This window comes from Ustilaginoidea virens, chromosome 1, assembly GCF_000687475.1.
Source record: "Ustilaginoidea virens chromosome 1, complete sequence".
NCBI classification, from domain to species: Eukaryota; Fungi; Ascomycota; class Sordariomycetes; order Hypocreales; family Clavicipitaceae; genus Ustilaginoidea; species Ustilaginoidea virens.
In genome coordinates, this window is record NC_057316.1 from 1,520,089 (window position 1) to 1,545,873 (window position 25,785).

The window sequence follows — 25,785 nt, forward strand, 5'->3', positions numbered from 1 at the left end:
GCTCATGTCTGGCTCAACCTGGACTGAGGCCAGCCAGCCACAATAACGTCAACCATGGTCCTGAACCAGCCACCGGCTCAACTTCTTGCCCCACCAGGCTGCTTTGCATCTTATTGCACTAGCGACCGTTGAAAGGCGAGATGGTATCGTAGCCAATCCTTGCCAAACTCCGTCTCCTTTGTCTCTTTGGACCTCTGTTAGCTTCTTAGAGACTCTTGACGAGCGTTCACGAGCGTTCTTGACTGGCGTCCTGCTGGGCCACGCTGCTCTGCTTCCGCGTCATGCCCAACATGCGATTCAGGTGGCCGCGTTTCCTCGGCTCGAACGGGGATAGAGCCTCCAACAGGGCTCGGGTGTACGATTGGGTGCAGGAAGAGGAAAGGACCTGTAGGTTCCGTCATCGCCAAACCCAGACAATGTCTTCAGAGCAACTCCCAGCCAGGCTCCTGCCCTCATGGCTCACATCTGACCCAAGAGAAACCATCGATAGTGCTCTCGCCGTTTCGCCATGAACAGATGAGGCCAGCTGTGCCGGCTCTAGAGGTAACCAAAGTTTGCCTTCGGTTGCGACACTTGATTCAGGAATGCGTGCCCTGCGAAATGGAAGAGAGCAGGGTCACGGCTCCCCACAGTCGCATCATCACCCAAAAGGTCATTCAAGCAGCCAAGGAGGCCGGGAGTCCCGACCATCGAGCATGTGTGGTATGTTGAATTCCGGCCGCCGCCTTGCTAGCCCGGGAATGATTGCATGCCGATGAATGACTTGCCGTCAGGTATATTCCCTGCTGGTTAATCAAAAGTGGTTTCGACATGAAGCTCTCGTCGAGCTTTGGGACTCGGACCTACATAAACTGCGAGCCCAAGCTTGCGGAGTTATTGCCAAGGCTCTGTAGGTATTCAAACCACCGCCACCACCACCACCACCACTTGGGCAGAACGCAGTCGGTCTGATAGCGTATTCTAGTATCGAAACTGAGGAGGACACCAACTACCTCTTGTACGAGGTCCTCTTACGTCGATATTCTTACGTCGTAAACGGCCTTGCAACACCGCCAGTGAACGTCATTGAGAAAGCGGTCGATTTGCATGCCGTTCGAGTGATTGGTTCGGCGGGCTACCAGAAATGCATCAACTATCTTTGGAGGGGATGGCTCGTTCAGGATGAGAATGACCCGTCCGTTTTCGTGGATTACAAGGACAAAGACAACCCCAGCTTCTTTGCGCACATGGATCCAGATCGTATGAGAGTCCCGAGAAACCAAAATGCGGCGCAGTTGCTCTTGTCCCTGGTCTATCTCATTCTCTACACTGCTGCCATCAACTCGGTCAATCCTTCGGGAGAGCTGGACGGGGCTGAAATAGCGCTCTATTTGTTCACTCTCGGATACGTCTGTGATGAAATAACCAAGGTATACAAAGCGGGATATCATATTCTTGGATTCTGGAATGCCTTCAACTTCGTCCTATACTCCCTGCTTTCCGTATCCCTCGTCTTCCGCATCATCGGTTTGACAGCGTCCAGCGGCTCCGACTACCGCGAACATTATAGCAAGCTAAGCTACAACATGCTGGCTTTCGTTGCACCCATGTTCTGGTGTCGTCTCATGTTATATCTCGACAGCTTCAGATTCTTTGGCGCCATGCTTGTTGTGCTCAAAGTCATGATGAAGGAGTCGGTGATATTCTTCGCTCTACTGGCCATAATCGTCGTTGGATTTCTTCAGGCTTTCATCGGTCTGGATCTAGCCGAAGACAATGTAGCGGGCGATGTCCAGTTCATCGTAGAGTCGATGATCAAGGCCATTATGCAAAGTCCTGAGTTTCAGGGCTTCGAAGCCTTTGGTCCGCCTTGGGGTGCAATCCTTTACTATTGCTTTGCGTTTGTTGTCATGGTAGGGCTCGCTTTGGCTATTGAGTTTGAAACAGCACTGCTAATCCCCAAATTTCTAGATTATTCTTCTCAATATCCTCATCGCTCTGTACAACTCGGCTTACGAGGATATTTACGACAATGCAGACGACGAATATCTAGCATTGTTCTCCCAGAAGACTATGCAATTCGTCCGCGCACCGGACGAGAATGTATACATAGCACCGTTCAACCTCATTGAGATTGTTGTTTCAGCCCTGCTGGAGTGGTGGATGCCCAAGCACATTTACGAAATTATCAACGATTACATCATGGCCGCCTTATACTCGCCTCTACTTTTTGTTTCGGCATATTTCGAATCACGCAACGCCCATCGTATTCGACATAATAGGTCCAGAGGAGATGAGGATGACGATGTAATCGAGGAATGGGAGCAAATGGAGCATGAGCTTGATATGGAGGCCGAGGGGTGGTCCAAGACCTGCGATGCCGTCAAACCTAACATGGAAGATGATCCAGCCGTGTTGGAAGTTCGTCAATTGCGTTTGGAAATTAATGAGCTCAAAGCACTCTTGACCGATATAAGCCGAGCATCGGAGGCAAAAGAAACCATGGAGGGCATAGAGGGCAACCACGACAAGGGACAGTCATCAGCTGCGACAAGCTCATAATGAAAAAATTTCTGCTCGGTATGTGATTAGGAACCGAACAAAAATGCCGCTTCAATTCATCTTGTCGGCAATATTTATTGCAGCCAAGATGATGGCTTGAGTCCGTGGCCTACCCGACACGGTACAGGATTTTGCGCACCTGACGACCCGATACGAATTACTGAAAGCCTCATACTATGATAATAATAAAAAAGACATTACTGTTCCGCGGGGGGAAAGTACATTCTGTTGAATAATTAGTGTTGCAAGGCTAACTGAGGTTATTCCATTGCTGCTGACTGACTTACGGGAGTGTTTCCGTGTATGCCGCCATGTCTTTTCTCTCAAACGTAACAAAAACCACTCGTTCTAAAGCATCTTCGTTGCTCTCTAAAAAGTTTCTGACGGTTTTGCAGGCGATCTCCGCGGCCTCTTTGCTCGGATACCCGTAAACACCAGTGCTGATACAACTGAACGCCATTGTTTTGATCCCGTTTGCGACAGCTACCTGTAAACTCTTCTCGTAACAACTCTTTAATAGCTTTGCGCTTTGCTGAGCATGTTCCTCATCGTAAATAGGACCAACAGTATGAATAACGTATTTAGCTGGCAATTGATATCCAGCGGTAAGGACTGCATCACCAGTGGGGCATCCCCCAAGGCTGCGGCATTCGGACAACAGCTCTGGCCCAGCAGCACGATGAATAGCTCCATCTACACCACCTCCACCGCGCAAGGCGGAATTCGCAGCGTTCACGACAGCATCAAGCTCGAATTTTGTGATGTCGCCACGAGCGAGGCTGACGCGTGCGTTGATGGAGACGGAGGGAAGAAAGGACCGTGAGGAAGCATAGGCAGTCTCTCTAAGGACCATGTTTTGGTAGAGCTGAGTGATGGTTGGGATTTCCGAAATTGTCTTGATCAACGCCATCTTGTTATGTAGCAGTTGCGCAGGTCCGTGCCAAATCCACGACAGGGAGGAGCTGTCAGAGTAGTCCGTATCGAAAGCGCAAAATGAGCAGCTTTTATGCTAGTAGCAAATTGAGAAAAGGTAAGAAATGTACTTTGCAAGTATTTCGAGCCTGGAGAAGAACACGGGTTCGCTCCCAAGTCAGTACGAAACTGCAACTATTTTTGTTCTGTTCGTTTTGCGCCAAGGGAATCAGGAACAGTTCGAGGGGGCGATAAGACGGAGTCAGTATCGTCTGGTCTCAGCAGATATTGGAATGCGCATTTGAAAAAGCAATGTTTCACAAGTTTAGGCGCGGCGATATGAAGCAATCGATGGCCAAACTTCCGGCAAGCACGCCGATTGTTTCTCATCGAGAGGTAGTGAGTGCACTGGTGGAGGTGGAGCTGCGGCTGATGTAATGGATGGCTTGTCAGCGGGCCAGATTATCAGGGAAGGCGGACAGGACCTTTGTCTTCCTCAGAATTGCGACGAGTGCTTCGAACATGTTAACCCCGAATTTACGGATTAATTTAAAAGAAGTAGCCTGCTTTATAGATATCCCGGTAGCAAAAGTATCCCAAGTTAAAACAAGCGTGCGTCAGATTAGACTTATCGATAAGTCGCTCTGTTAGTAGTAGGCACTGGGCAGCATGTGGCATGTAGTCCGTACCTGTTGTTGCCTCAGTCGTTCAACCCCTCCTTCCCCACCATTAAGTACTGTGAGTCACAAGATCTTCGTCGACGAGCGTTGGCAACGCAGGGTTTTTGATATCCAGAGGAGTTCTACACTATTTTGAGAGCAAAAAAAAAAAAAAAAAAAATTCAAGTCAATCGCATAATTGGAAAAGAAATAATTGATAAATTCAGCATTCGGTGTCGAGTTGAATTATTTCGAGCCGACGTCCGTTCACAATGGCCGACGACGCGACGAAAAACATGGCCAAGCTTCAGCTTGACGATGTCACTGGAGAGATGGTCTCCAAGGCTGAGCTCAAGAAGCGGCAGCAGAAACGAGCCAAAAAAGCGATGCAAGAGAAAGCCCGCCTGGAAAAAGCTGCTGCAGGTCCGGTTCAAAACCCTGCGGCTCCAGCTTTGAAGCAAGAGGACGTACCGATTGATCCAGAAGCCATGTTCAAGCAGGGTTTTCTCCATGATGTTTACCAGGAACGGCCCGTAAAGAACGTAGTGACTCGTTTCCCACCAGAGCCTAACGGCTACCTTCACATTGGCCACGCCAAGGCCATTGCCGTCAACTTTGGATTTGCAAAATACCATGGCGGCGTGTGCTACCTGCGATTTGACGATACAAACCCCGAGAAAGAGGAAGAGAAATATTTCACGGCGATTCAGGACGTCATATCTTGGCTCGGATTTAAGCCGTTCAAGGTCACTTATTCAAGCGACAATTTCGAAAAGCTCTACCAGCTAGCAGAGAAGCTTATTTCTCAAGGCAAAGCCTATGTTTGCGCTTGCAATGGTACGTCATCATAGATGAGAATCCGACTGTGCTGGACGGAACGGCGCTCTATTAACGTCTTATTTTCCTGGGGTGATAGACACAGAGATAAAGCTTCAGCGCGGGGGGGAAAAGGGAGCCAATCCCCGGTACCGGTGCGAGCATGCGGACCAGACCGTCGACGACAACATGACCAAGTTCCGTGACATGCGCGACGGAAAGTACAAGCCAAAAGAAGTTTTCCTGCGCATGAAACAGGACATTGCAGACGGGAATCCTCAAATGTGGGATCTGGCTGCCTACCGCATCAAGACCGACACTCCGCATCATCGAACTGGATGGGACTGGAAAATCTATCCAACATACGACTTCACACACTGTCTGTGTGACAGCTTTGAGGGTATCACACATTCATTGTGCACCACAGAGTTCATCCTGAGCCGCGTGTCGTATGAGTGGCTCAACAAGTCCTTGGAGGTCTACGAACCCATGCAGAGGGAATACGGTCGCCTCAACTTGACTGGCACCGTCCTGTCCAAGAGGAAGATCCTTAAGCTTGTAGAAGAAAAGATTGTAAGGGACTGGGACGACCCAAGGCTTTACACGCTCATTGGTATTCGCCGGCGCGGAGTTCCACCTGGTGCCATTCTGGAGTTTGTCAACGAGCTTGGCGTCACCACCAATATAACGACAATCATGACTCACAAGTTTGAACAGAGCGTTCGGAAATATCTCGAAAAAACTGTCCCAAGGCTGATGATGGTCCTTGATCCGGTGCGTTTGGTCATTGAGGATGCCGAGGCTTTGGATGTGGAGCTGCCCTTCTCTCCCAAGGATCCTAAGATGGGAACCCACACTATACGGTTCACGCCGACTATATATATTGACAGGTCGGACTTTAGAGAGGTGGACAGCAAGGACTATTTCCGCCTGGCCCCTGGCAAGACTGTGGGATTGCTCAACGCACCTTACCCTGTCAAAGCCACATCATTCACCCGGGATGAAGCGACCGGCAAAGTAACTGAAATCCGAGGCGTCTTTGATAAGGAAACCAAGAAGGCCAAAACGTACATTCAATGGGTTGGTGCAGAGGGGTCGCGGAAGGTAGAGGCTCGCATCCACAACGCTTTGTTCAAGTCGGAGAAGCCAGACGACGTGGAAGGCGGCTTTCTAAACGATCTGAACCCCGACAGCGAAGTTATCTACCCAGAAGCTCTGATTGAATCAGGGTTCGACGAAGTCAAGCGTCGAGCACCTTGGCCAGAGGCTGCTGGTGAGAGCGAGCTCGGAAAAGGTGGCCCAGAAAGTGTTCGATTCCAGGCCATGCGTGTTGCATATTTTGTGAGTTACTGCTTGGGGATTTTGCGAAGGCAAACACCTGGTCCGACGAGGCTAACCGAATCCGTGAACAGGCAATGGATTCTGATAGTACCGACGAGAAGATTGTTCTGAACAGAATTGTGAGCTTGAAGGAGGATGCTGGCAAGAAGGCCTAGGGGTTGGAAGAAGGGGAAAAGTTGGGCCTGCTCTGATGGACTTGACATATTACAATGAGGCTGGATAGTTGCGAGGTTGGTCAGGCTGCGTGGAGGGGGGGTGTTCCGGTCATGGACGAATGAAGACAGTGCAGCTGTCGCGGGCATAAAGCGGTATACAAGGACTGACGATGGGTCATGCTTTCTACGTCGCTGGAACCCATGAAACATGCGTGATCGTTGGCTGATGACTTTGAAACGACGAACCCGGCTGGCGAGGCTTTCCCGATCTTCAACTCTGCCCGAACGGCGACAGTAACTTCTGGTCCGCTGTGGTGTTGGTGATCAAGGTAGTATATTCGGCAGTAGCACCTGTTATAATTACCCGATTTTTGATTCGGCAGCAAGCCACTTGTTGTCGCCGCAGAAATAGGCACAGCGGCACAGCCGACCACGGCGCCACAAGGTCGACCGACGGGGCTTCCACACGGGCCTTGACGTCGACTTGACCGCCTTTGCAATCTTTCCCATTCAGGGCTTAGTGTCTTCCGATAAGCCCCCGATAAGCCCCGATAAGCCCAGCTTTTAGCTCGGACGGAGGGACCAGATGTGAAATTTTTTTGCCCGCCTAGGGATGCAGGCTGCAGCACCCCTCCCCCCCAATCATCAATGAAAAAGGGCAAGTGGGAAAAAAAAAAAATAAGCTGTGGAGGCCAGGGGACACATAAATCTTGTCCACCCGCTTGCACATGCCCAGTGGTTCTCCTCCCTCCACCTCTTCATCCTCCTCACTCTCTCCTCCCCATCATTTTTTCTGGTCGTCATCCTCCACGGCGCACCTAGGACTAGCCATCTAGACAGTCCTTTATATTTCTTGTTCTCTGGACCCTCCTCCTGTGAACACCCTCCTCTTGAGCGACAGACGGCAGAAAAGCCGCGATAGAGCAGAGTCGACCCTCCATCGTCTCTGCGGGCTTTTCTTCGATAGAAAACCGACATCAGTGTCTGAATATATCTCGATAGACGTTGGATCGTTTATTGTTGTTTGCCACTTATACCAACACGCCGCCTTATAGACTTTGACTTTCCTGCATCGAATCGTGTACCCCCCCTTATTCAACATCATGCCTTCCGAGAACGCTCAGTCCGTCAAGATTCTTGACGAGCTCTTCCAGAAGCTCACCGTTTCCAAGGAGGCGGCTGATATCAAAGACTCTGCAAATCAACTGGCCAGCTTCATCAACGGCCGCATTGAGGATCAGGATGTTCCAAACAAGTGAGTTTACTCGTTGCATCTGCTCACTGCTTGGCTTGAGATACCCCGCCACCTTAGCGCTACCGATTATAATATTTTTCTTTCCCTGTTTCCCTTTTTCTTTTTTTTTCTTATACCCCCCCCCACACCCCCTTTCTTTCTGTGCACCACTGGTACCCCGCCAACGTCGGCAACTCCACCCCTCTGCACCAAAGCCGGCTGTTCATTGCAACCTAGGCTAGACCAACCGCGGGCGAGGAGCAGTTTCCCGTTCAATAGCTTTTGTCAATTGGCTACGTTCTCTCACCGACGCATCTGGATACTAACACCTGCCCCCAGGACCATCGACAGTCTGAAGAAGAGCCTTGGCAACAAGAAGGATGCTGTGGCTCGTGAGCAGGCTTGCGTTGCCATTCAGGCCATAGCTGCCCACTCTGAGGTTGCTGCCAACGTCGAGCCTTACTTGGTTGTTCTCCTCCCCAGTGTTCTGGCTGCCGTTGGTGACAAGATTACCGCTGTTAAAAACGCTGCAACTGCCGCAGTTGTCGCCATTGCTGGCGCCATTAACGGAAATGCGTGCAAGGCCGCCCTCCCCTCCATCATGGAGTCCATCCGCACCGCGCAGAAGTGGCCCGAGAAGATGGCTGCCTTGGACTTCATCGATGTCCTCATCAAGACTGCCCCTGCCCAGCTTGCTTTCCGTGTTCCTGATTTGATCCCCGTCGTCTCCGAGGCTATGTGGGATACCAAGAAGGAGGTCAAGGATCGCGCCTACAAGACTATGGAGCAGATCTGCCAGCTTATTGTGAACAAGGATATCGAGCGCTTTATCCCCGAGCTCATCAAGTGCATTGCCAAACCCGAGAATGTTCCCGAAACCGTTCACTTGCTCGGCGCCACTACCTTCGTCACCGAGGTCCAGGAGCCTACTCTGGCTCTCATGGTTCCTCTTCTCGACCGTGGTTTGGCTGAGCGCGAGACTGCCATCAAGCGAAAGTCGGCCGTCATTGTTGACAACATGTGCAAGCTTGTCGACGACCCCAACATTGTCGCTCCTTTCTTGCCCAAGATGATGCCTGGTCTCCAAAAGAATTATGACAACTTGGCCGACCCTGAAGCGCGTGAGAAGACGAAGCAGGCTCTGGACACCATTACCCGCGTCGGTCACGTTGTCGACGGCAAGATTCCCGAAGTCCGCAACGATGGCGACTTGAACATTGTTCTCGGCAAGCTCAAAGAAATCCTGGCCCCCAAGTATGCCACTTACCTCGACAAGATGGGCCCTGTTGCCGAGTACATTGCTGCCATGGCTGGCCAGCTCATTGACGAGAAGGAGTCGGAGAACGCCGTCTGGGTGGACAATCTGAAGGCTTACATCGCCGTCATCACTGGCATCGACAATGCCGAGGCTACTGTCGACGCTCTGCGCAAGCGCGCTTCCCCTGGCGCCGCTGAAGAGGAGGCTACGGAGCCCGACGAGGAGGAGGGCGAGGACCTCTGCAACTGCACCTTCTCTCTCGCCTACGGCGCCAAGATTCTGCTCAATCAAACCCACCTCCGCCTGAAGCGCGGACAACGCTACGGTCTTTGCGGCCCCAACGGCTCTGGAAAATCCACCCTCATGCGCGCCATCAACAACGAGCAAGTCGAGGGCTTCCCCAAGCAGAGCGAAGTGAAGACTGTCTTCGTCGAGCACGATCTTGACTCTGCCGATACTGAGATGACCACCATTGACTGGACCATGAAGAAGCTGGAGGAGGCTGGCGTCAAGACGACCCAGGCCGATGTCGAGAAGCAGCTAGTCGAGTTCGGCTTCACCCCCATGATGATTTCTGGCGAGATTAGCGCCCTTTCTGGTGGTTGGAAGATGAAGTTGGCATTGTGCCGCGCGGTCTTTGAGACTCCCGACATCCTGTTGCTCGATGAGCCCACCAACCACTTGGACGTCAAGAATGTCAAATGGCTCGAGGAGTACCTTGTCAACTCTCCTTGCACGTCCATCATTGTCTCGCACGACTCTGGCTTCCTCGACAATGTCTGCCAGCACATTGTCCACTACGAGCGTTTCAAGCTCAAGCGCTACAGGGGCAACCTGGCCGAGTTTGTCAAGCGTGTTCCCTCTGCCAAGTCGTACTACGAGCTCGGCGCCTCGGAGATGGAGTTCACATTCCCCGAGCCCGGCTTTCTCGAAGGTGTCAAGACCAAGGCCAAGGCAATCTTGCGTGCCACCAAGATGTCCTTCCAGTACCCCGGTACCTCGAAGCCTCAGATTTCGGACATTACTTTCCAGTGCTCCCTGGGCTCTCGTATCGCCGTCATTGGTCCCAACGGTGCCGGCAAATCTACTCTGATCAACGTCTTGACCGGTGAGCTCATCCCGACGCAGGGTGAGATTTACCAGCACGAGAACATCCGTATCGCCTACATCAAGCAGCACGCCTTCGCCCACATCGATAACCACCTGGACAAGACCCCCTCCGAGTATATTCAATGGCGATTCCAGACTGGCGAAGATCGCGAAACGATGGATCGCGCCAACAAGGTCATCACGGAAGACGACGAGAAGGCCATGGACAAGGTGTTTAAGATTGAGGGCACTCAGCGCCGCATCATTGGCATCAACTCGCGCAGAAAGTTCAAGAACAGCTACGAGTACGAGTGCTCGTGCGCCATTGGCGAGAACGTCGGCATGAAGAATGAGCGCTGGACCCCCATGATGTCGGCAGACAACGTGTGGCTGCCGCGTAACGAGCTCTTGGCTTCTCACCAGAAGATGGTTGCTGAGGTTGACATGAAGGAGGCGCTTGCCTCTGGCCAGTTCCGACCGCTCGTCCGAAAGGAGATTGAGGCTCACTGTGCCAACTTTGGCCTCGACGCCGAACTCGTCTCCCACTCGCGTATGCGTGGTCTCTCTGGCGGTCAGCGTGTCAAGACTGTGCTGGCTGCTTGCTCGTGGCAACGACCTCACCTGATTGTGCTCGACGAGCCTACCAACTATCTTGACCGAGACTCTCTTGGCGCCTTGTCCAAGGCTTTGAAGAAGTTTGAGGGTGGTGTCATCATCATTACGCACTCTGCCGAGTTCACCAAGGACTTGACCGAGGAAGTCTGGGCCGTCATGGATGGCAAGATGACTCCTTCTGGTCACAACTGGGTGTCCGGTCAGGGTTCCGGACCTCGTCTCAAGGCCGACGACGATGACGAGGAAGAAAAGTTTGATGCGATGGGCAACAAGATTGTTAGCACCAAGAAGAAGGCCAAGTTGACGTCTTCTGAGCTGCGAAAGAAGAAGAAGGGTAAGTGAATAAATCCGGCTCGCATGTGCCCGAGTCCTTGAACGACGTTTTTTATTTTCCCCCCAGAGCTAACCGATGTGTGTTTTTCGCAGAGCGTATGGCCCGCCGCAAGCGTGGTGAAGAGGTGTTCAGCGACGAGGATGATTGATCTTTGAGCGAGTCCATGCCCCCAAGGCATGCCCTCTTTTCTCTTGCTTTCTTTTCTTTTTTCTCTTTTTTCTATCTCTGGTCTTGTCTCTTTTTTGCCTTGCCTTTATGACGACGTTTTCCCATAGTCTAATCTTTCCTTTGTACTGTAACGTGAGGGTAAAAGTTCTGGAATACCGCGATGCGTTCTGGGATATGATTGCATGCTGCATGCTCGGGCCGCTGATGTAAAAGGCCTGTTTTGAATGGGAGATGCCGTGGCCGCGGGCGCTTCGGAGCAAGTGATGGAGGGATTGGAGGACCCCGACACGCTGGTTCCGGACGACGGGACGGGGCTGCAAAGTGATGGGACGGTAGGAGTTCAAGCCCACATAGACTTTTCTTTTTTTTCCCCAATGCTTGTCGAAGCCGTCGTAATATGTGATGTTGAACTCGTCGTGAACGGATGCACCGGCCCGCGGCCTGCCCATGCGTATGTATATACATGTCCGGGAGCCCCTCGTCCCCCGTGCCACGTTGACCCCGGCGGGTAGAGCCTCGCCACAAGGTGGACCGAGGTCCAACCGCATGGTGGTGAGCCAGACGGAGAGAATCATTTTAACAGTTTGGCCCTATGGTGGTGAGTTCTCGGACAGATGATGGATGTATCCGGCAGTTTGACCATGTAGTGGTGGGTTCCTGTGCAGAGATAATAATCCTGTCTCGACAGTTTAACCATATGGTGCTGGTTTCATAAGAGTAATAATCATGTTTAGACAAGTGCTGATTCGTGACAGAGATGATATGTCTAACAGTCCGACTATATAGGTCTAAGATCTTTCGTTTGGACAGGAATTTGATGATCATGTTACTCCAGTTAGGACTACACGGTGCAGTTCCCCAACAGAGACGACGTGTCCTACAGTTCACCCACGTGTGCTGATTTTCCAACACAAAACGACATGGCCGAATCTTGACCGCATCATGCCGCCCCGCCCACGCATGCAAAGTCGCCGCATCGTCACTCATCAGCCCCGTTCGCCTTGGCCCTCCTGTTCATGCCCACCAAGCGACCCATCTCGGTCCAGAACCCAACCGGCGGACCCCTCAAGTCAGCCTCGTACCTGTCGATGAGCGGCCGCTCCCACACCAGATCGGCGTCGCGCGGCTTGACCGTGCGGGTCCGCTTGGCAACCTTCCAGCCAAAGAACAGCACCGGGGCCAGGATCTGCATCGAGTAGTTTCGGAAGAAGCTCTCCACGCTCCAGGGCGTAAAGGCCGTGTACCCGTAAAAGACGACAACCAGGCCGTGGACAAGGAGGGCGACGTAGGAGCCGTACGGCTGGAACCGTCCGCAGTAGGGCAGCGTCGCGCGGTCGACCTTTTGGGCCTCGCACGCGCGGTAGAAGTAGAGGAAGGTGACGTTCATGACCAGGTAGTCGATGATGCCGCCCGCCGTGATGAGGTCGACAAGCCATCCGACAACCTTCCTGGAGCCGTTGCCGACCTGGAGGAAGGACAGCAGCGGGAAGAACATGACGACGCAGAAGCAGTAGATGGGCACGCCGTTGCTCCACGTCTTGCGCAGGAACCTGGGGGCGCGGCCCTCGAGCGCGAGGCCGTAGAGGGATCGCGTCGCGCAGTAGGTGTACGTGTTGCCGGCCGAGAAGATGGACGTCAGCATGAGGGCGTTGACAATGTGAGGCAGCACGTCGATGCCGAGCATTCGCATGGACATGACGTAAGGTGAAGCGGCGGCGGTTTGCGTGTTGCCCGTCTTGCCCGCCAGGATGTCCACCAGGTCGGGGTAGTTGTAGGGCACGACGATGCCGACGCACAGGGCGCTTCCGGCAAAGAAGAGGCCGAAGCGCCAGTAGATGGTCTTGAAGGCGGTCTTGATGTAGGCGCGCGGGCGTTTTGCTTCGGCCGCGACCATGGAGACATACTCGGGCCCGACGACGGCAAAAGCCGCGCTCCAGAGAGCCCCCAGGAAACCCTGGAAGCGGCCCAAGTCGCCCGTGCTGCCGTTGTACTCGGCAAAGGCGCCTGGCTCCCTCCAGTATCGAAATCCATACGCGTCGTGCTTGGGGTTGCCGCCGAGCATTGTGATGAAGGTGTAGAAGAAGAGCATGAAGAGGAGGATGACCTTGCCTCCTGAGAGCCAGAATTCGGCCTCGCCGTATGCTCGGACGGCGAGGACATTGATCAGACTGCATTTCCGCGAGAAGGGGATGGCTTAGTATTTACAACCGTCACGGCCGGGCCCCAGGGGGGAAAAAAGGAAGAGAGAGAGAGAGAGAGAGAGAGGAGGGGAAAGAACATGGGACAGCCTCAGAAACTTGCAGGCAGAGTAGACAATCTTACGCGTAGCAAAGGATGACTGCAGCACAAATGGCAGCTGTAGGGCCGGGCTCGGTAATCTTTTCATTCCAAAACGAGAGCACGAGGTTCACGGCCGTGATTTCAAAGGGAATCAACAGGGCTTCGTAGAGGAAAAAATTCCAGCCAGCCATGAAGCCCAAAGCGTCATCAACCCAATGGCCGGCCAAGCGGATGAAACCACCGGAAACAGGCATTAAACACGTCATCTCGGCAACGGAATTGTTGACGCAAGCTACGACGAGCGAGTAGAGGCTAAAGGCAAGCAGCAAGCTGGCGGGACCACCCTTTGCCAGGCCGGTGCCGATGCTGACGAAGAGCGCAGTGCCGATGGAGCCGCCAATGGCCACGAGCTGGATTTGGCGGTTGTCGAGCTTGCGGTGCAAGCCGTCTGGATTGCCGTCGACAACGAGCTCGCCAACCTTGGGAGACGGCGGGCGACGGACTTGGGCACCCTTTTCCTCATCACGGGCCGCCATGACGGGGAAGGGGGGACGCGGGCGAATCCGAGCAAGCCAATTTCGACGTCTACCAGCTGGTTTTTGCGAGTTTTTTGCGCGAGAGTATCATGTGGTTACTGTTTGGCGCAATAAAGCCCTGCCGCTAGATGTGACGGATTGAACGGGATGTCGAGGGTGGGTCGAACGAAACATGGAATGCCCGGGTCGAGGCGAAGGAAAGAAGGCGATGGGGGGGGGCGACGAAGGCAAGAGGAACAGAAACATTCGGAGGAGAAATCGGGGGGGGGGGGCGCGCAGAGGTCGGCATGCATATACATATTGTGTACAAGGCTGGCCACGAAACTGGAAGGCAAGGCAGCAAGAGCAGCAAGTGGACGGCATCTGGATGCACGGAGGCGCGACGGGCCCGTCCTTGATGCCAGGATGGATGCAGGATGCAGGATGCAGGATGCAGGACGCAGCACTGAGATGCAGTGGAGAAGGAGCTACCGCCTCGAGGCTGCCGGGCATGTGCATGGTCGGTCTCCTCGAGGGCTCTCCGGATGCACCAGACTTTTTCTTCTTTTCATCATCACCATCAGCTGAACCAGCACCCTCATCGTCCTCTTCCCACTTTCTTCCTCTCTTGCTTCACTCTTCCCGTCTTTCGTTTCGTCGCCCAGAGCTGACCGGTGGCCGGGAACGTGGAAGTAGCCTCAGTGGGGCGCAGGGCCGGGGTGCAGCACTCAGGACAGGACCTGGATCTTCAACTGGCCCCGGTCGACTTGCTAATTCAAGCATTAAAACGCCCACGCCCACCGACTCTCTCCGGTAGAAGCCAACCAAAGTTGATGACAAACTCGACAACAAACTCGACAACAGAGAGTCTGGCGTCACGTGCGCGTGGGCATGGCTACTCTTGCAGCTATGCGTCGCCAACCAAGGCACCAACCTACTCTTGCCCTCAAAGGCCGGCTGTGGAAATCACTGCAAATGGCGCCAACAATGTATAGCTCAGCTGGATTCCAGGCGGATGAGAAACAACTTCCTGCTGACCCATGTCCGGGCCGCGGCAGGTGTGATGTCATCAGTTCTCAACGGCCCCAACTTGGACCACCCCATTCCTTGCATAGACGGCTGACTTTGGCATTCTGATGTGTCTAACTGGTCAAGCACATGTTATGTTTGCCGTCGAGGCGTCAAAAGTCACGGCCCAGAAAGTCAAAGAGTCACATGCACGCGGGCATAGGCGAAATGGCATCGCATCGCATCGCGTCTTGATTTGCTTGTGGCGGGCTTTGAAGCTCTTGCGTGCGGCCTTTTGACGGCTCGGTGGATTCGATCTTGCGACTCGATCATTGGGCATTCGGGAAGTGGCCCTGGGAGACAAGCCCAAACCGGATTTATTACAGTAACTGCTTCGATTCATTCAGTCAGAGTCCAGAGTCCACTTGCTCGAAACCTGAGCCCACATAACCCACAAAACCCACAAAACCCACTCGGCCTGGTTTGCCAAACGAGGCGAGAAAAAAGTCTTTTTGAAAGGAAAATTTAAAGCAATGACCGCCTTCCCACCATGACACTGGACAGACAACCTGGCTAAACTTGTTGCAGAGGCAGCAGCAGGACAGCAGCACCTGGAAAACCCACAATAGGCGGATCCCCATGCCCGTGCGGACTACGGGGTAGACGGACTGGAAGCGCTCGGCAAGACCTGGCAATTCTTTCTGAGCAGCGCGTCTTGGCCTCGAATTAGGTGAGAATGGATGATGAAAAACTCTTCATCTTATCGTCCCTGCCATCCCATTCGCTTCCGGTCGGTCCTCTCCTGCCCACCGAAGAAACTACAACCAATCCAGTCAAACGTCAACCACCACCACCAGCCGACCACTTGCAACCACTTTCAGCCAGTGAGAGCAGCCCCACCAGCCGCGCCCCCACCAGCCCCCGCGCGCAAAAAAAAAAAAAAAAAAAAAAGGCTGCCAGAGCTTATCGATAGCCTCGTCGAGTGGAAGGTGCAAGAAGCTTGAACTTTGCCCCCCGAGGGAACAAGAGCAGGGTCTGGTCAAAGCCATCACGAGAAATAGTAAAATCATTACAGCGTGTCGAGTAGATTCAGAGCGTGATGGCGTCTTTGAAATTGGCATGTTGATGTTGATGTTGCTGTCGCGTCAATGTCGATTCCTGCCCACCATTCCTTTTCTCTCTTTTTTTCCCGTTTCGCTCCCGTTTCTCTACCCTTTTGTTGCTTCCTTTTCCTGTCCACACCAGCGACGCCCCAAGCACGGAGTGACATTACAGTCCATACCAAGTCTGCTAGGCTTTTGACGCGGCTTCTCGCCGAATAGGACGGGACCAAAGCTGGCGCGGGCAAACGGACCTGCGAGCACACGATGGCATCGACTCATTGCCACGACACCACGGCCTGCCAACTCTCCGCCTCTTCCTCTCACCGCGATGCCGCCACCAACCTGTCCATCCTGCTAGAGAGCCAGGCCGCCAGCCGTCTGTTTGCAGCACATGTTTCCGAGCTTGTCGCTTCGACGTCCCCGCCAGGCCCGTGCCCGTCTGCTTCTGCAGCCGCCGAGATCCTCTCCATCCCGGCCAGCGAGAAGCTCGACGTCGGTCTAGCGGCTCTCGATATTTTCCTCCAGGCCAATGTTACCGGACCCGTGGTGCCTGCGGGAAAACTTTCCGCCGTAGTCTCGCGCTTCGTCAAGTTGTGGATCACTGCCTCCCCGGCTGAGGGGAACGAGTCACTTGCACTGGTTCGGCTCCACAAGGCTTGCCTGGTGCACCTCGAAGTCGACGGGGTATCTCCATACAGTCGGGTTCCTCACCTCGTCCTGTTTTCTTTGGCCCGGTTTGTCTTCCAAACCGCCCTGTCCGCGGACGGCGCTGGCGTTGTGGAGGTTCCGGCACATAGCAAGTCCGACAACAACAGCAACAGTGCCAGATTTAGCTTGTCATGGATGAGACTTCGCGTAAATATCTGGCACTACAAGCTTCTCACCCAGCCAAGCCTAGGGCCGTCATCCAACTTCACCAGGAGCTCCCAGTGGAGTGAAGTCCCTAGTCTGGCTGCTAGGATACTCGAGGATACGAGTGCTCTTCGCGCCCAGATCGCAAGCCGTCAAGTCTGGTCCGAAGTAGAAGCGTGGAACCAGCACGATGCGGCCTACTTCCTGGTCGAAGCCGCCAACAACTACATCCTCCTGGGGAGGCACGAGCAAGCACGGGAGGCTCTCAAAGAAGCCACGCAGGTTACCGGGTTCAAGTACGCGCTATCTGGCGCCCTTGGCAAGCGCACCAGGTTTCAGGAAAACAGCGTCAGTCAACTGGTCGTGCTCGCTCGCAGCGGTAGCACCGGCCAGGATCCTCCCGTCGGCCCGGATGCTGGGCAAGACGGCGACGGCGATGGCGATGGCGACGGCTACGGCGACAATGTTGAGGATGCCAAGCCAGACGCGCTGCCGCTCAACGACGACACCCTCCTGGAAGAGATTGACTTTGCAAAGAATGTGGCGAGTGACGCGGCAAAGGAGGAGACTCTGCCGCCCAGTCTATCAGAGCTGTCGCCCGACCACCAGCCGCAGCTGGCTCCTCTCGACCAGATCATCCTTCTGACAGAGGCCACCTTGAAGGATGCGTTTTCACCAACCGATGCCCTGACCTCGCAGGAGATACTGCCCTATGCCGTCCGCGTACTGGCCGACAAGTCGACCAACTGGCAAATCTACACGCAAGCGCTGCTGGTGCGGTCGAGAATCGAGATCCACCGAAGCAGGACGGTAGAGCGCGGCGTGCTGCAGCTCCAGGCCGTGGCAGATCAGGTCTTGACCGACACTTGCGCAAACCCAGAAGACGACGCGGAGAGCAGAGCCGCAGACAGAGCGACCAGGGGCAGCAGAACCAGCGGGCCCGGGCCCGACATTCGCGTATCCGCCCCGGACGACGAGCCTCACACGCCCCCTGCTCCCGGAGCGTCCCCGGTCCCCACGTCGTTCCTGCCGGCCGCGAAGCCGACCGAGTCTGCCCCGGCCCACACCCGCCTCCGATACATTGACGCCCTGTCCACCCCGCCACGATGGCATCTGGAGTCGGAGCTGGCCTACGCCTGGGCCGGCGTCGGCTCGCTGACATCTGCCCTTGAGATCTTTAAACGCCTCCACCTATGGGCCGAAGTCGCCCTCTGCTACGCCAGCGCTGCGGCTTCCAACGACGACGACGAGCCCGGCCGCGGCGGCGCCGGCGGGGAAGACAAGGCCAAGGCCATTATCCGCTGGCGTCTCTTCCACCCGACCGGCCGGGCCGCAGGCGACTCCGCAGACCCGGACGACCAAGACGTCCAAGACGTGGTGCTCTGCAAGCCCGCGCAGTTCCGGGGCCCGGAACGGGAACCCGCACCCCCCAACGCCCCCCGGCTGTGGTGCATCCTGGGAGACCTGGAAGACGACGCGGGCCACTACGAGCGCGCGTGGGCAGTGTCGAGGAACCGCTACGCCCGAGCGCAAAAGTCCCTCGGCGAGCTCCACCTCGCCCGCAGGGACGCGACCCGAGCCCGGGAGGCCTACCGGCTGGCCACGGCGGCCAACCGCCTGAGCCCGGAGCTCTGGGGCCGCCTCGGCGACATCTGCCTCGGCCTCGGGCAGTTCGACGAGGCGGCCGAGGCGTACACGCGCTCCATCGGCTGCGCCAACGACACGGCGGGCGGGGAAGACGCCCGCACATGGAGCAACCTGGGCAGCGCGTACTGGAGCCTCCACTGCGAGGAGGCGGCCACGGCCAAGGCCAAGGCCGACGACGACGACGACGACGACGACGACGAAGACGCACCGCTCCCGGGCGCCCTGCTCGCCAAGTCCCTTGCCGCGTACAAAAAGGGCGCGTCCATTGCCCACGATAACTGGCGCATCTGGGACAATGTGCTCACCCTGGCCGCCCGGCTGCAGCCCCCCGCCACGGCGGACATGGTCCTCGCCCTCACGCACATTCTGCGCATCCGCAAGACCGAGGACGCCGTCGACGCAGACGTGCTCGCCGCGCTGGTGCACGACGCCGTCCTCTGCAAGGAACACACTCCGCCGGCCAGCGGCAGCAGCGGCAGCAGCGGCAGCGACGGCATCTACGAGCCCCCCCGCGGCTCCCCCGAGCGTCTCGTCAAGCGCCTCCTCGAGGAGGAAATCGTGCCGCTCATCACCCGCCGCCCGGACCTGTGGTCCCTCGTCGCCCGCCTCCGGGCCTGGCAGCGCGACCGCGCCGGCGCCATTGACGCCTCTGAGCGGGCCTGGCGCGCCGCCACCGACGCCGACGCCGACGCCGATGCCGCCTGGGCGGAAGCCGTCCGCCGCACGGACGAGCTCGTGTCTGCCCTGCAGAACTGGGGCCCGGACGCGCCGTCCGTAGGGCCCAAGTGGCGAGCCAAGGCCCGCAGCGCCGTGCGGAGCGTCATGGCCCGCGGCGCCAGAGAAAGCCGCGAGGACTCGCCGGGCTGGAGAAGCCTCGAGGGCCTGCTGCAGGGTCTCAGCCAGGGCGGTTGAACAAGAAACGCTGCTGCGGTGATGGAAGCTGCGTCGATGGAAGCTGTAGCGTCAAACTCCGTAATGCGTACTCCCTACAGCGCGGCAAACAACACGGCGGCTAAAATGGTCCAGAAAGCAGAAATAGCATAGCATGCACTCAGCAACGGCAAAATTCCCACCGGCTTACCGAGTATCAAAGCCCAAACAGCACGCCCCCCCCTCCCCAACCACACCGTTGGCAATGCCATGCACTGTATATATGTTATAAAGATGGCGCCGCCTGCCAAGCGCGGCGTTTTCTCCTTGTTCTTTACAAGCAAACACACAAATATAAAAAGTCGTAAAAATAGGAAATAGAAATTTTTTTAAAAGAACAACCGATTTTCTCATCTGGCGTACGTACGGGACCGGTTATCGCCTTTGGCTTTTGATCCAGCCCGGTTCGCCCGCCGTATGCGCTGCTCATGCAACTAAACTACTTTGTCAACGCTACCTGCCGTACAACAATTCGACAAACGTCGGCCGAATCGTAGCTGCCGTTACAGTTACAACAAGTGTCCAAATCCCTTCCCCCCCCCCTACCTCCTACACCTCAATAGATTGAACAAAAGAACGTCAAATCAAAGAAAAAAAGAAAAGAAAAACTCGCTTTCGGTGCCGATACAACAAGCCGTCACCGCATCCAATTCAACATAGACTCCTTCCAGCAAACCCCCCCCCCAACTCCCACTCCCACTCCCCAGCCTCGTAGTTAAGCTCTGCGTTCTTTCAGTACGTGGAAGCGCGATTGACCCTATTTCTTGCCCTTCTTACGGCTAGGAACAACCTTGAAGCCGGCGCCTTGCATGTTTCCGCCCTCGCTTTCCTTTGGCTGCGTGTTTCCGCTTCGCTTCGCTACTTCGCTCCAACCGCCGCCGCCGCCGCCGCCAGGCGACTTGCTGGCTTCTCCGGACGGCTGCTTCTCAACGATGCCCTTTTCGGCCAGCTTCTTACGTCGAACATATTCGGCAGCAAAATGTCGGCCATCCATCGTAGTGGAGCTGGCATACACAGCATCGGCAATGATGCCAGTGTCCAGCGGCAGCACGTCTAATGTAGCTTGAAAGGTAGCGACTGCCAAAAGGCCATCAGTTGCGCGTCCGTGGACAAAGCTTGCCGTGGTTGCAAGAACGAAAGAAAGAAAAAAAAAAAAAAAAAAGAGGGCACTTACGGTCTGATGTAATCCCGCGAGAAAGCTCTCGCTGCGTCCACTTGTTGAACTCATCCATCGCGACATTGCCCACGTCTGGTTTCGCGGCAGCGTTGCCTGCGGACGACCCCGACTTGCTTGCGGCCTTGACAGGAGCCGCACCGCCAGACGCTTTCACGTTGTTGGAGCTTGGAGCTCGTGGGCCTTGGCCGGCAGGAACCGTGGGGCCTTTAACTTTACCTCCAGCGCCAACAGTAGCCCAGCCGGCTCCGACCGGTGAAGTGGACTGGGGAGCTCCGGCAAGAGCGTTTGGGTTGGGTTTTCCGGCAAGGTTGGCGTAGCTCTTGGAAACGTTCCCCGGCGTGCCGGATTGTGTGGCGACATCTCTTGCCTTTTGCTTGCGGAACTCTTCTTCCCGCTGAATCTCTGCCAGCGTCTTTTTGCTGTTAGCAGCAGCCGTGCTCACCGGTCCGGGCGGCGTTCCCTTGGCAGCCACTACCGGCTTGGTCCACGGGCCGGCAACGGAGGCGGGCGATCCATGGCCCCAAGTGCTCGTAGCTGGGAGGGCGGCAGTGGCGGCAGCGGCAGCCTGCTTCTCCCTCTCACGCACCAAGGCCGCCTCCTGCTCCATGGCAGCCTTTCGGACGGCAGCCGCGGCTTCTTCGGCTTTGGCTGCCTTGCGAGCCTCGGCCTCTTGAATCTCCTTTAAGCTCGGTCCCTTTTGTCCCTCCTGGCCAGGTTCTTTAGCCCATGGTGCCAGAGGTGGTGGTTGAGAGGCATCGGGACTGCCATTCTGAGATCGGCTGTACTGTTCTGGAAGGTTGGACCGCGCTCGTTGGGCGGTGGGCGCCGGAAGCGGCGTGGTGGACGAAGGTGGCGGAAACGGCATTGGCATTCCGGGTTCATTGTGCGCGGTGACGATGCCGGTGCCGGTGCCGGTGCCGGTGCCGGTGCCGGCGGCGGCGGCAGCCTGGGCCTTCTGCACTTGCTGGGTGAGGGAGAGGGTAATGTCCTCCGACAACAACACCTTCTTCTTCGACTTGTTTCCCTTGCTAGCGCGGCGGGCTGAAGGCATCCCACCAATCGTCCCTGTTGCAGCGGCGGCTTCCATCTCCTTGTCGCAGCCGCCAAAATCAACCGATTGCTCCGCCTCGTGCTCGGCACGCAGTTCTTGAAACTCCTTCAGGCGCTCACGAAAACCCTCCGGATCCTCAGAAAACGGTTCGGTGCCCGGAAGGTGGTCCGACCTGAGACCCGGGTCAGCGCCCTGCTGTTCGCCGTCGCCGCCGTCGCCTCGGTCTCCGCGTAGGGAGACGAGGACGTCACGTTCGGCAGCAGAGAGGCCAGGCAGTTCGTTTCGCCGGAACAGCTCCCCGTTCCCCGCATTTGCTCGGCTCGTCATTGGAATTTCCGTGAAGGCGCCTTGCTGAGCCGCAGCTGTGGCCCCAATAGGCTGTTGCTGTGGAGGAACGCCGATCGGAGACGTCATACTACCGAAGCTCGGCTGACTCTGCAAGCTGTGCGCGCTGGAATGATGCTGGAGTCCAGGGCCGGGAATCGGGAACTTGGGCATCACTTGCTGTCGCATCATGTATTCACGTTGCTGGGCCATCATGTACTGCTCCTCCTGTTTCCTACGCTCGAGGTTATTCTGCTCCTCTGCAGTCAAGGTCCTGCCAAAGCTAGGAAACACTCCACTGAGAGGAGGGACAACACCGCCACCCGTTGACGGGTTGAATGGCCCGCCCTGAGGAGCAGGGCCATGTGGGATTCCGATTTGAGGCACCAAGAACGGCTCGCGCGAGTTGCCGATTCGGCGGATCAACTGACCCAAGGGCTCGAATTCCGGATCTTCCACCTTCTTCACACGAAGATCAGGAGTAAAGAAATTAGCCTTATACCAGTCATTCATCTCCAGCCCGGTGAAGGGGCCTTGCACCTGACCCTGCGGATCGAGATAGACCCATCGCATCCTGTCGGGCATGACCATTTGCCGAACTTGGGAGGGAGGAGGCTCTGTTCCGCCCCGTGTGCCTCCAAAAGCAAGTCCCCCGGTAACGGGAGTAAAGGGCTGCTGGATTCCCGAGCCAGCCTGCTGCTGCTGGTTGTCAGAGGGGTTAAAGCTGGGGTGGGACCGTCCTGCATCGCTCGAAGGGAAAAGCTCTTCAAAAACCCCACGGTTTGGTCGCATGGGGCTCCCGGCATCCCGCGTCGGCCCGCCAGGCAGATTTCCTCTACCAAGGGCCCCCAGCGGATGTCCTTGCATCGGCTCGTGCATGCCTTGCTCATGGTCATGGCCTTGCATCTGGGCCTGCATTGCGGGAGGGAACAAAGAGCCCAGCTTGCTACCGCGGCCGAGACCAGCACTGGCAGGGCCAAACACATTGCCAAGATTACCCAGACCTGGCGATTGGAGGTCGCCCATGGGGCTGAACAGAGAGCTTCCGAACGCGCTCCCAAAGTTCGGGCGGTCACGGTCTGGGGTGCCTGTAGAAGGGCCGGCTGGAGCTGGCCAGCCTGACAGGCCTCCGAGGGGGTAAGCCTTGGCACCAACACTGGAAGTCTGGCTTCTGTCGCTACCATCGAAGTTGGGGGCACCAAAGCCCCTCGAAATGGAACCGAAATTGGCCGGGGGCTCGTTGTGCCGTATTCCAAGTGCTGCTGCATCTCCTGAACCTGTTTCGGTCTCGTCGTGATCATGGCGCTCGGCAAGTGGACTTCGATAGGGATTTGTTTCCGAAGGGCTTGCCGGTCCATTATCACCAACCTGGGCACCGAGACTGAGACCAGACATTCCAAAGTCGCCGGCGGACCCCTTGATCGGAGTACCAAGGACACCTACGCGGCCCGTGTGGAGTTGCCCAGAGGAACCGGTATCCTGGGCTCCGCCAAGCACGGCACTGCCGGACAACTCGTCCTCGCCAAAAGGATCCGTATCGGTGCGAGGCCGCGTGCGCCAAGATTGTTGGGAGGCGGAATTCGGGGCATCGCCGTCAGCCCTGGAACTCGAGTCACCCACATCTTTGGGAATCAGGTGAGCCAGGCGGCTCCCGCTGCCGCCAGGCATTCCGCTGCCAATTCTCTTGTCCCCCAGCGCTGATGCAGGCGGCATTGCAAAGTTTCCGAAGCCACCGCCGCCTGGCGTTGTCGGATTCGACGAGGGCCACAATGCAGAGACGTTTGCGCTCCCCGCCACGTTGGACCGCATCAAGTTGCCAAAAGGCAGCTTACTGGCGGCTTCACGGACTCCCGCGTCAACGTCAGCATCATCTGGCTCCGAATCTTTCAAATCGTTGCTCCTGCGCTGGGCCCACGGCGAGGAATCTTCTCGGGTGAAGCGCCCAGCCGTGGCGGTCGGTGAAGCTAGGCTGCCACTGAAAGGATTCGAGTCCAAGGTCTCTCGTCGTCGTGTTCCGGGTCGAGTCGCGGAAGAGGGCGACAAGACTCCAAAGGCACTCCCGGAACCTTGGGAAACCGAGGCCTTTCGACCATTGACGTTTCCTTGGTGGCCTTCCTTGTTCTGCGATGGAGGTTTCAATGGCGAGTTGATCTCTGTGGAAAAGGCCTGCTCGGAAATAGACGCGCGTTAGCTAGAGCTGGAAAAAAAAAAAAAAAAAAAAAGACAACTAGGGAGTGGCACTCCAGCATGCAATTTCCCAGCATGGAATGGAATCTTGGTAGTCTAACCTCCTTCTCTTCGGTTGACAAGCTGTGCAAGCCTAGAGGAGTGTTGTCTCCATTCGGATCCCAACAGGCGCCAGGCTCCTGTGGAACGTAATTGTCATTTGACTTGCCCCAGCCTCGCACGTTACCGCCATTTACGTGCGACGGATCCCAGCCTGATATGAACAGTCGTGATGGATCATCGCTTATTTTTTGCGACCGAAACATCTCCAACAGATCATCCTTGGAGTAGCGTGCAGGCCCGGGCTCGTAGGTCGAAGGAAGCGCAGACGTTGTTTCAGCAACGACCGGATGCTGAACGGCGTTGTCGACAGAGGGAGTAGGTTGTGAAGCTTGACTGACAGGGGTTGTCGAGGAGCGCCGAAGAGTGAGTGTGCCATTAGCGGAACGGCCGTCTCTACGAGACCTACCACGATGAACACTGTTAGCTGGCACAAGTGATGAGGCGGAGGGTGCTGCCCCTTTCCTGCCCAGAGTGCAGTCCATGAGCACGGGAGGTCCAGCAAGACTCGGGCATCTCGCACTAGCGAAACACCGTCCTCGCCTATCGTGGTCTCGTCCACCATTTCGATACACAAGGGGGCAGGCTACATGATACGATGCCATTGCAGCCGACCACGAGACGTGAGCGTCGAGGATTGGCATATCTTGGGTCCCAAGATGCAGCATGGCAGTTCAAGATTGGTAATGGAGCGTTTGCTCGTCTGGAGTGACGTGGGAAAAGCATCCAACTCACCAGTCCCCTCCGGCAGCTCCCCTTCCGTCAGCTCTGCCACCTCTCAAATCTCGATTCGCATTTTGACCAGCGGCAGCCGAGGCGAAGCTCGAGGGAAGATTGGATGGCATATTGTATCCCGCAGGGTTGTGTTGCGTCGGAGGATCGTTGTTGACGAAGGGCCTTTGGTTCGTCCGTGTTTGTTTTGGACTAAAAGAGGCGGAAAACGAAAACGGCAGAGGAGGACCTGGTGTCAAGAGTGATTGTTATGATTGTACAAGAGCAATATATGCACAGGGATGCTGTCGGTAGCGATAAAGCAATGCAATAGTGCGCGCCAAAGGGGACGAGACGGTAAGTTCGTGTTGAGGATATCAGGGCTTGAAGTTTGTGTGCAAGTGACGGAAAAAGCTAGTAGAAAGCTGTGGTGGTTGGTGGTTGGTGGTGGTAGTGGTGGTGGTAGTGGTAGGGGTGGTAGTGCAGGGGGGAAAAACCTGATGCCCGGCTCCGGCAGGACGCAGTTGGGGAGACGGCCCAGTGGGCAGGAGCGGCGCGGACAGCGCCCAGTGGCCAGAAACTACGAGGGCACGCTGCGCTAGGCCGGATGCAGAGCATGCCGAGCTTTAACCGTCGCCGCTTCGCGAGGGCTGAACCTAAACGTGGGGACTGGAAGCTGGGAGAGTTTTCTCCAACACGACAGGGCACAACAGGACCCGACAGGATTCGACACGAATTGCCACAACAACTTTCCGTGCAAGCGGTACCGAGTGTTGCAG

The 25,785-nt window shown here is 56.0% G+C and overlaps 7 protein-coding genes across 7 annotated transcripts; 4 read left to right on the plus strand and 3 right to left on the minus strand.

Moving 5' to 3' along the window:
• Positions 1 to 281: 281 nt before the first annotated feature.
• UV8b_00206 (uncharacterized protein) lies at positions 282 to 2,541 on the plus strand (the record flags this gene model as incomplete). Its single annotated transcript, XM_043137704.1, has 5 exons — positions 282 to 365; positions 427 to 702; positions 774 to 889; positions 965 to 1,892; positions 1,951 to 2,541. The coding sequence occupies 5 exons, from the start codon at positions 282 to 284 to the stop codon at positions 2,539 to 2,541; spliced, it is 1,995 nt and encodes a 664-aa protein (XP_042993638.1).
• A 197-nt stretch (positions 2,542 to 2,738) lies between these two features.
• Positions 2,739 to 3,451, minus strand: UV8b_00207 (uncharacterized protein; the record flags this gene model as incomplete). Its single annotated transcript, XM_043137705.1, has 2 exons — positions 2,739 to 2,766; positions 2,829 to 3,451. 2 exons carry the CDS (start codon positions 3,449 to 3,451, stop codon positions 2,739 to 2,741), a joined length of 651 nt encoding a protein of 216 aa, XP_042993639.1.
• A 933-nt stretch (positions 3,452 to 4,384) lies between these two features.
• Positions 4,385 to 6,424, plus strand: UV8b_00208 (uncharacterized protein; the record flags this gene model as incomplete). Its single annotated transcript, XM_043137706.1, has 3 exons — positions 4,385 to 4,949; positions 5,029 to 6,269; positions 6,341 to 6,424. The coding sequence occupies 3 exons, from the start codon at positions 4,385 to 4,387 to the stop codon at positions 6,422 to 6,424; spliced, it is 1,890 nt and encodes a 629-aa protein (XP_042993640.1).
• A 1,103-nt stretch (positions 6,425 to 7,527) lies between these two features.
• UV8b_00209 (uncharacterized protein) lies at positions 7,528 to 11,102 on the plus strand (the record flags this gene model as incomplete). The annotated part of the gene is made up of 3 exons (XM_043137707.1): positions 7,528 to 7,679; positions 7,998 to 10,954; positions 11,047 to 11,102. The coding sequence occupies 3 exons, from the start codon at positions 7,528 to 7,530 to the stop codon at positions 11,100 to 11,102; spliced, it is 3,165 nt and encodes a 1,054-aa protein (XP_042993641.1).
• Positions 11,103 to 12,101: 999 nt separating this feature from the next.
• On the minus strand, positions 12,102 to 13,938 carry UV8b_00210 (uncharacterized protein; the record flags this gene model as incomplete). Its single annotated transcript, XM_043137708.1, has 2 exons — positions 12,102 to 13,290; positions 13,445 to 13,938. The coding sequence occupies 2 exons, from the start codon at positions 13,936 to 13,938 to the stop codon at positions 12,102 to 12,104; spliced, it is 1,683 nt and encodes a 560-aa protein (XP_042993642.1).
• Positions 13,939 to 16,292: 2,354 nt separating this feature from the next.
• Positions 16,293 to 19,439, plus strand: UV8b_00211 (uncharacterized protein; the record flags this gene model as incomplete). Its single annotated transcript, XM_043137709.1, has 1 exon — positions 16,293 to 19,439. The coding sequence occupies one exon, from the start codon at positions 16,293 to 16,295 to the stop codon at positions 19,437 to 19,439; it is 3,147 nt and encodes a 1,048-aa protein (XP_042993643.1).
• Positions 19,440 to 20,214: 775 nt separating this feature from the next.
• On the minus strand, positions 20,215 to 24,501 carry UV8b_00212 (uncharacterized protein; the record flags this gene model as incomplete). The annotated part of the gene is made up of 3 exons (XM_043137710.1): positions 20,215 to 20,534; positions 20,632 to 24,175; positions 24,298 to 24,501. 3 exons carry the CDS (start codon positions 24,499 to 24,501, stop codon positions 20,215 to 20,217), a joined length of 4,068 nt encoding a protein of 1,355 aa, XP_042993644.1.
• Positions 24,502 to 25,785: the final 1,284 nt, after the last annotated feature.